The following is an 8,834-nucleotide window of genomic DNA, read 5'->3' on the forward strand; positions in this document are numbered from 1 at the left end:
GTATAAGGCGTTATCAAGACTTGAATTGGACTTGAAACTTTGTAGTGTAGTCCAAGGGCAATGCAGCTGTCCTAAAGTCTAAATGGCTGTTTTACATTTGTAAAGGATGTATCTATCTGGTTTGTATTCTGTCTCAAATCTAAATGGGCACTATTATTTAAAAAACCTGCATTATTTTATATGATGTAAAATAACGTACCAGTTTTACTTTCTGTCCAGCTTGAAAATATGAGTTGTCGAAGCATGCCGTATAAAATTGCAACAGCAGATGGCAGCATTTCGTCGTCGTGGGATTTTCTAGTCATTACAATCGAGTGGGAATTTCTAGGCTGTTGAAATCGAACACCTATCGAACCAAACATAATAATCAAGATGGCGGATCCAAAGCAAAATGCGAACCAGAAGAGGTAATTTGACATTTTGTAATGCTCGTCGGGCGTTTACGATCACAAACTTGACCTAGAAGTGTGGCTCTTTGGTTAGTTGTATCGCTGAATTAGTCTAAAATCACCATCGCATCTGCTTGATCCCAATAAGCTATTCATAGCAAGATAGGCTGTGGCTGACTGGCTGACATCACGGCTAGCAAATCAGTCATCAAAACATTGCTACTTTTGCTGTAATGGAAATCGATAGTCCTAAATCAGAAATTTGGTCGGGCAGTTCTGGGAAGAGAACTGGTCGAGTACCGCTGTAACTGTAGGGCACCAGCTACTCATCAAACGTTGACTTGCTAACTGTCAGCTTGCTAACAGCAGTTCTTGTCATGTCACTTAAGGCTTGTGTGTTTTATTGTTTATTTTGCCAAAGTGCGTTTGAAAACCACCACTGCCTTTTTCATTCTGCAGTGCCAAGATTGCAGCTGGTGCTGTCGTTTGTGTGGAGAGCGAGATCAGAGGAGATGTGACCATAGGTATGGGCTGTTTTTATTACTTTCCTAATTATCCTATCCCTATGCTATTTGTGATGGAGGTCCCTGGTGCTTGGTGTATTTGTTTTTAAAGGTTGCCTACAGTATGTCAGTGAAAGTGTTTGCCAATAATAGTGATGACGATGGTAACAACACCAGCAATTAATAACATAACAATAATAATAATACACTAATAATGTATGTTGTATTGTGCAGGTGCCAGGACTGTGGTGCACCCTAAGGCTCGGATCATAGCAGACGCAGGGCCCATCATCATTGGAGAAGGGAACCTCATCGAGGAGCAGGCCCTCATCATTAACAGGTATGATGCACACAATGCTGATGTGACGGAGGTCATCTTGTACCTGTTCACCCCCCTAGGGGATTGAACGTGCGATCTCGTCAACTACAACGGTCCGGCCATGGGAGACACAGTACGATACAGCTGGGCCAAGAGACTAGTCTCTCGGTCCAACGGCACGAGACTGTATGAGGCTATTGGAGGGAGGTTTACCAACGTTCCACGCCAACTCTGTGCTAGTTAGCCTTTGTTACACTGAGTTATTCTAATGCAAGGCCTTCTAGGGCTCTAAATTATCTAGCTCATCAGCCAAAATACTTTGTAGATGTTATTCTGACCAGCCAAACACACACTCACTAATGGGTTGAAGTGGCTAGTAAGGTGGTCTTTTCCACCCGACAAACTGAAATTTCACCAGCATTTGGTCTGTTGGCTCGTGTTAGTTTAGAGCCCTGCTTCTAGTGTATTTAATAATGAAGGTTCTGTTAGAATTCAGTCCGTTCACTGATGTAACCACATTAACAGGTGCACGCAAAGCTGACGTGCGCTTGTCAAATTAAAGTTCTGAGCTAGACAAAAACGGCCATGGAATGCATTCCATTTATTTGGGGGTAATTAGGCTGTGACCAACAAGGATCTGTGTAAGATACTTATCAGCTTACAGAATGCAGACAAAATAAACGGTGTGCTCATACTCTAATGACCTAGTTGCTGGGCTTGTGTTGCATAAGAATGTGTTGCATTTGCTTGATACCGGTGGTTTGTCTTCACATTCTCGTTATTTATTTATTCTTGATGATATGGACTCATTGACTGAGCAAGTGACATTTATTACCTGTACTGGCCATGACATAGCCACAACTGCATAGTTGGCACCTAGAGAGAGAGAGAGAGAGAGAGAGAGAGAGAGAGAGAGAGAGAGAGAGAGAGAGAGAGAGAGAGAGAGAGAGAGAGAGAGAGAGAGAGAGAGAGAGAGAGAGAGAGAGAGAGAGAGAGAGAGAGAGAGAGAGAGAGAGAGAGAGAGAGAGAGAGATGTGTGTGTGTATGTGAACTGATATAAGGCTAATTGCTGGACTCAAGTGGGTGCTATGATGTTTACTGCAATGTGCATTAATGTGTATTAGGTCTTTGTGTATGTTTTTTTGTTGTGTATGTATTTGTGTATTTATGTAAGCACTCTACTCTAGTTCTAACATATTTTTTCCCTCCCAGCTATCCAGAAAACATAATGCCCGATGCTGAGAATGTGGAACCCAAGACGATGACCATCGGAATCAACAACGTGTTTGAAGTTGGCTGTGGTATCCTTTTCTGACATGCAGTATATTACTGTTGTGCATTGGCTCTGACCTAACAATTCGATTCGATTACCATTCTGGAGAATAGTGATTCGATTCCATCCGATTCTGCGATGCATTCTACGGAGAGCAAGGGAAATTTTTCATAGGTCATTTGGCAATACAAGCGGTCAGATACTGAACCACATTGTATTGGCTGTTTTCTGTACCAGTGTTTTAATTTAATTAGATATTCATTTGCTCCTGAAATATCCACAGGAGTAGTTGAAACCTGAAAAAATATGCCACATCGATTATGGTACTTGCCGAATAGATTATTGAATTGTCTTGCCCCGTATTGCGATGCATTGCCGAATCGATTATTGTTGACAACTCTATAGTATACAGTATATGTTGTTGGTGTGCCTTTGTTAGGTGCACTGTGTAATATTTTAGCAGTTTCTTTCCATAATTCATGAAGCCCATTCACAAATGTTACCTTTTCATGGATATTTAAGACCACCACCATCAAATTAATCAAAATAAACACAAATTATGAATATACCCATACGTTGTGTGTACAGTTGTGCTACTGTACACCTAGATATATTTTGAGAAATGTTGCATAACTGGGGGCGCTGTGGCGAAGCGAGCTAAGCCCCCGACATTCGAGCTTGCATGCCCACGGGGACCCCGGTTCGAGTCCGGCCGGGGTCATTTCCCGATCCCACCCCGTCTCTCTGTCCCACTCGCTTCCTGTCACCATCTCAGACTGTCCTATCAAAATAAAGGCATAAAAGCCCCTAAAAATATATATATGAAATATAAATATATATATATTATTTAAATGTTACATAACAACAGTCTGTGGCTATACACTGTTCAGATGCGATGCTCGCTGCACTTTATCATCCTTAACTGTTTGATTCAGTCTCTCAAGCCCTGAAAATTGGTGACAACAATGTAATTGAATCAAAAGGTAAGCAAACTAACATTAGATGCACTCTGTAACATTTTTACCTCCGCCAAGGAGGTGCTGCAACAAAGTATTCATTTAAGTGTATATTTATGCAACCATGTTCATTTAAGTTTTTTTCTATTTTCTATTGTTTCCCTTTAAAACTTAATGTTTGTTTCTCAATTGCATTGTAAAGGGTAATAGTTTGGATCGAAGGTGGAAAAAGCTGTGAATTTATTTGTCTTTGCGTCATTTTTTTTACATCACAAAAACCTGACATTTTAAGAGGGATGTGTAGACTTTTCAGAGCCACTGTAGCTTATTTGTATTGCAAGTGGAATTTCTAAGATTCCTTCACAAATTATTCACATATTTCACGTGAAACTGCATAACATTACAATTATGTTGGGGGGGGGGGGCTTAGGGGATGCCTGAACTACATTGAAGTGTACAAGGGGGAGACGCAGGGAAAAGAGTTTGGGGGGCGCTGCTCTAATGTGTAGGGATGCACCGAGTACATTAATGTGTGTACTTGCTGATACCGAGTACCGATACCTTTTACCATCAAAATACAATGAAAATAAATGCATGGCCTTGTTTTTTTCCACCTGTGATATTTTGTATTGTCCATTTCCATGTAGATTTAAATGTTAGTAAATGTATGAGGTGGCACTTTTTTTTCCATGATGCTTTCAAGTCCACAGAACGTGACAAGATTTTGCATTGTTTTGTGTAATAGCAGTATCGTTCCTGGTATCGGCAAGTGCTTCACGAGTACGAGTACGAGTACGAGTATAATGAGCAGTGTCTGGTGCCGATACCGATCGGTGCATTCCTACTAATGTGGTCCTCTGTCCCGCTGCCCTCTAGCGGACGTGGGCCGTAACGTGATGCTGACGAGCGGCTGCATTGTGGGGGCCTGCTGCCAGGTCAACACCTGTGAGGTCATACCTGAGAACACCGTCATCTACGGATCCTCGTGCATGCGCCGCGTGCAGACCGAGAGGCCACAGGTACAGTATGGCGTCATGAGGGGTGTGTGTGTGTGTGTGTGTGTGTGTGTGTGTGTGTGTGTGTGTGTGTGTGTGTGTGTGTGTGTGTGTGTGTGTGTGTTTGTGTGTGAAATTAACCCACAGACTGCATAGGGCTGCAGCCTAGGGCCCCCACCTGCCAGGAGCTACTAGAGCTGCCAGAGCCTAGCATCCGAAACGTCTGTCTGACGGACCCTGCAATGTGTGAAGAAAAAGAAAAAGAAAGAAGAGAACACTTGAATGCGATCTATATTTGAAGAGCTCTTTTCCAAAACGCTATATGCACCATTTTTGTCTTTTGTTGCGTTTTAATATTGGAATTGACTGTTAAGAGGTCCTATCATTTATGTGTGAATTCTTGCCAATCAAATGTTTTGAGAAATATCTATAAAACCTCTATAAAAATGCATTTTGCGATGCATTTCAATGGAATGCGCAATACAAAAATGTTAATTTCCCAACATTCTATAAAGTGGATTTATCGCATTTTGGAAAAGAGCTCTTCATTTGTTGCCAATGAAAAAAACAAATCTCAACTTCTCTCTCTCTCTCTCTGCATTCTCTTCGTGTGTCCTCCTCAGCCTCAGACCCTACAGCTGGACTTCCTGATGAAGATCTTGCCCAACTACCACCACCTGAAGAAGACCGTCAAGAGCTCCTCAGCCACGCCCGCCCGCAGCTAGCTAGCGCCGCCTTGTGGTGGAGGCGTGGAAATAATATGAAGTTCAACATATTGATGATGGCCGTGTTTGTGATGGCGCATTGCTGCGCAGTCTGTGTGCACACAGGGCACACTGACAGCTTTGGCAGGGCCCAGGACAAAGTCATCTGAAATGCCCCCTCCCCCCAGCCCAATGCATACAATGTAATGAGAACCCAATTCTGGGCCCCCTCTCTCCCTAGGCTCGGGACAACTATTCCCTTTGCGCAGCCAGAAACAGAATGCATTGAAATGTTAAACTGTTGATGCGCACTGCACAGCAGAGGGAGCAATGTGTCACCACGAACGCGGCCCATGCCTGTGTCACAGGAGCTGACTTGCACAACCATGTAAAAGTATACATACTTCACTGCATTAGTAGTATTGCTATTTATGTTCCTCCTAGGATCTACACAGTAAAATGTTGTCAATGTCAATTTCACACTTTAAGAGTTGAATTCAACACTGGTTGTGATGAATTAACAACTATTGAATTTTAATCCTGACTAAATAACACAATTACCTTCTTGTGTTTTTTTTTTTTTCTCCTCTCTTGGTTTCGTACTTGTTGTTGTCATTCCAGATATTAAATCAACTTAAATTCGATTGCTTTGAATATTTGTTCTCATTTCTGTGCCTCAATGAGGGCACTGCGTTTTGTCACTCAAAGAGCAATTGAAATTGGCAGTGAAAATATTAAGTAAGTATTAATGTTGTTGGACAGGGAATGCGGAAGATCCGCATGAAGTAGCAATAGAAAGAGTTGACCTGAATCTGTAAATGCATTACGTTGTAAGATTGGCAACAGGCAAAGTAATGTGGTATAGTGTACTATACTATTGCACTTTCTATTATGGCCATTAGGTGGCAGTAGAGAACCTTGTTTGAGCCACCACAACAAAGACATCCCACTTGCATGGAGGGATGCTGGGATATGACTTAAGCGTGAATTTTCAACACGATGAGCTCATTGTCTCAGGTGGACAATAGAGTATTGCAGACAATAATACCTGAGACCTCATCCTTTCAGGAGTTGGCCAACTTTTCTGTTTTCTGGCCTTCATACTAGATGTCAAAAGTAAAAGTCGAAGTAAATTCATGGTGTAATAAGTACATTCTATTACATTAGGCCTACACTTAGCTGATGTTTTTTTATCCAAACAGAGTTGTTTTCATGCAGGGTATTGCTTATATGGGGCAATATGGGGTTAGGTGCCTTGCTCAAGTACACTTCAGCCATGGATAGAGGTAAAGGGAGGATGGCTGAGGAGGGTGTGATTCGAACACGCAAACCCCCTGATCTTAAGCCCACCTCCCTAACCATTATGCCACAGCTTCCCCAAGTGCCGCGCTTGCAGATGATATTGCATAGCTGTTACACCAATTATTGCACTGTTCCTAATGAGATACAGTAGACAGTGATGTTACTGGAAAAAGAAAAAAACTCAGAAGAAAACCTGCACATTTGATTCACCAACAGAATCGGGTATCTACAGTAATTAATCAGTTACCTGCATTAGAAGGAAGCTGTGGCAGGATTTTTGGTTTAATATTGCGGGTTTTTCAACTTTAATCAGACAGGACAGTGACGGGTGGGACAGGAAATGAGTGAGAGAGAGAGAGAGAGACGGGGGGAAGATCAGGAAGTGACCCAGGTCAGGAATCGAACGCGGGTCGCCTGCATCGCACTCCAGTGCCCAACCGATTAAGCCACGGTCGGGCCAGGATTTTGTTTTTACTTCTACTTTTACTTTTGATCTCTCTGCTGACTGCATAGCAGGCTTTAAAGAAATTCTGAATTGAAATTCAAAGTAATGCCATAATACAAACAGTAGGTGGTGGTGGAAGCAGCCCAACAGGTGCCGGGAATAGACACATACTGATAAATATACGGCACCACCTAGTGTTCCCATTTTGTCATTACCTTGAATTTCATTGAATTTAATCTACACCACCCATTGAGAGTACATAGAACACCACCACCTAGTGTTCATATTATGGCATTACTGTGAATTTCAATTCATTACTGTAAATTTCAATTCGGAATGTCGAAAGTCTGCTGCATAGGCCTATTGCAAAACAACGCTGACCGTACAAGAGGCCAATGCAAAATGTCAATCACCAGTTTCTTTCTAGTGAAAGAGTGACTATGTACAGTATATTGAATGATATTTATGTATGATATTACACATCACATTTGGCAGAAGCTTTATAACCTTATAAAGGACATGATTATGAGTACATAATCATACATCACTAGCCGATACAAAGTGCACAGGAAATAATACAGAACGACAAGTGCAGATGCAAAGAAGGGTTAGTGATTTTTTTGTGTTTTTCTGGCCGGCCTAAAGAGCCTACGTATGTATAGTCGATTCCTTATTTTTCGCCTTCACATAGGATAGGAGGGAAGTAGAGACTTTCATATGAAGCCATTCACTACGTTTATATGATGTTTTCATTCAGAATTAATAATTCAGAATTAAAAAGTTCCGTCGAGTTTGCTTTGATCTTTCCTTTAATTCTATTCTATCTATTTATTAATAAACAGGTGTTTACATTACGTTTTCAAAGAGGAATTAAGCTTGATTCAGAATTAAATGGAGTTAATTCAGAATGAAATGTCTCAATGTAAACGTAGCCAATATGTCCTTAATAAAAAGTGACTTCTTCTTTCAGGTGACCCCCCTTTGATTCGTGCGTCAAACCCAAAGGTCGCCACCTCGTCCAATGAGAGTTGAGTATTAGTGACAGGTGACCTTTGCCTGGCGGTGCTCTGTCCCTCTCTCCCAGCAGCAGTTATGGGAGCTGACCTATAGGCTGCAGGGTGACCGGCTGGGCTGGGCTGCAGCTGAAATGATTCACATGGGCAGCAGGAAGGGCCTAGCCTAGCCAAGCCGTGCCCTCCTAGAGACGCAAACCTTCAGCGTTGCTTCTAGTCAGGCCAGGAGCAATACAAATATCGTTTCTGAGAGCTCTGGAAAAATCGAGAACTCCTCCCACTTTGTCGGGAAGCATACAACCATTAGCAAACAAAGGGAGGCGGGTCGACCATGCCGTTTGGGAAATGTTAATTGTTATGCTCTTGCTCAGACCAAGTCTCAAAGAGATTTGAAAGTCGATAAGGGTATTATCAGGCTAGGAGGGGCCCTGCTATGGCTCACGCGGTAGGGCACGGCACTGCTACACCGGTGACCCGGGTTCGATTGCCGGCCCTTCCCTGACGTTAACATGCTCAGGGTACCTCAGTCATGGAGGAGGATGGGAGAGAGCTCCGGTTTATTACTCCCCCACCACCCTGGTGGGTCGGGAGTCAAACCGGCAACCTTTGAGCTACAAGTCTGACGCCCTAACCGCTTACCCATGACTGCCCATGAAACATTTGTAATACAATGAAGATATATTTTCAGGGGACCTAGTGAAGGTGGGGTCTGTTGATGGCCGCCTTCCATATAGAACTAAAGAGAAGGGGGAAATCCTGGTTTGAGTTCATAGTGCCGCCCTTGGAGGACTTCATAAAATTTGAAGTGGCCCTTTGAATGAAAAAGGTTTGAAATTAAAACTGTAAAACATCGCTTTTCTTACAGCTCAATTTGAACTGCATGCGTAGCTCTACACAATACATTCTGCTTGTGACCTGTAGGTTCAAGTGGTGCG

At 42.6% G+C, this 8,834-nt stretch overlaps 1 protein-coding gene across 2 annotated transcripts in view; it reads left to right on the forward strand.

Moving 5' to 3' along the window:
• Positions 1–5,783, forward strand: part of dctn6 (dynactin subunit 6) — an 8,088-nt gene extending 2,305 nt beyond the window's left edge. The window contains exons 1-7 of one of the 2 annotated variants that reach the window (XM_063186728.1): positions 319–407; positions 849–913; positions 1,127–1,232; positions 2,424–2,512; positions 3,420–3,467; positions 4,317–4,459; positions 5,059–5,783. In XM_063186728.1, the coding sequence (XP_063042798.1) occupies positions 373–407; positions 849–913; positions 1,127–1,232; positions 2,424–2,512; positions 3,420–3,467; positions 4,317–4,459; positions 5,059–5,160 (588 nt within the window). In that variant the 5' untranslated portion in view covers positions 319–372 and the 3' untranslated portion in view covers positions 5,161–5,783. Of the gene's footprint in view, positions 1–318; positions 408–848; positions 914–1,126; positions 1,233–2,423; positions 2,513–3,419; positions 3,468–4,316; positions 4,460–5,058 lie in introns of those variants that run through there. The other variant, XM_063186730.1, reaches the window with a different exon arrangement.
• Positions 5,784–8,834: the final 3,051 nt, after the last annotated feature.

The sequence above is a fragment of the Engraulis encrasicolus genome, chromosome 21 (assembly GCF_034702125.1).
Source record: "Engraulis encrasicolus isolate BLACKSEA-1 chromosome 21, IST_EnEncr_1.0, whole genome shotgun sequence".
Classification (NCBI taxonomy): domain Eukaryota; kingdom Metazoa; phylum Chordata; class Actinopteri; order Clupeiformes; family Engraulidae; genus Engraulis; species Engraulis encrasicolus.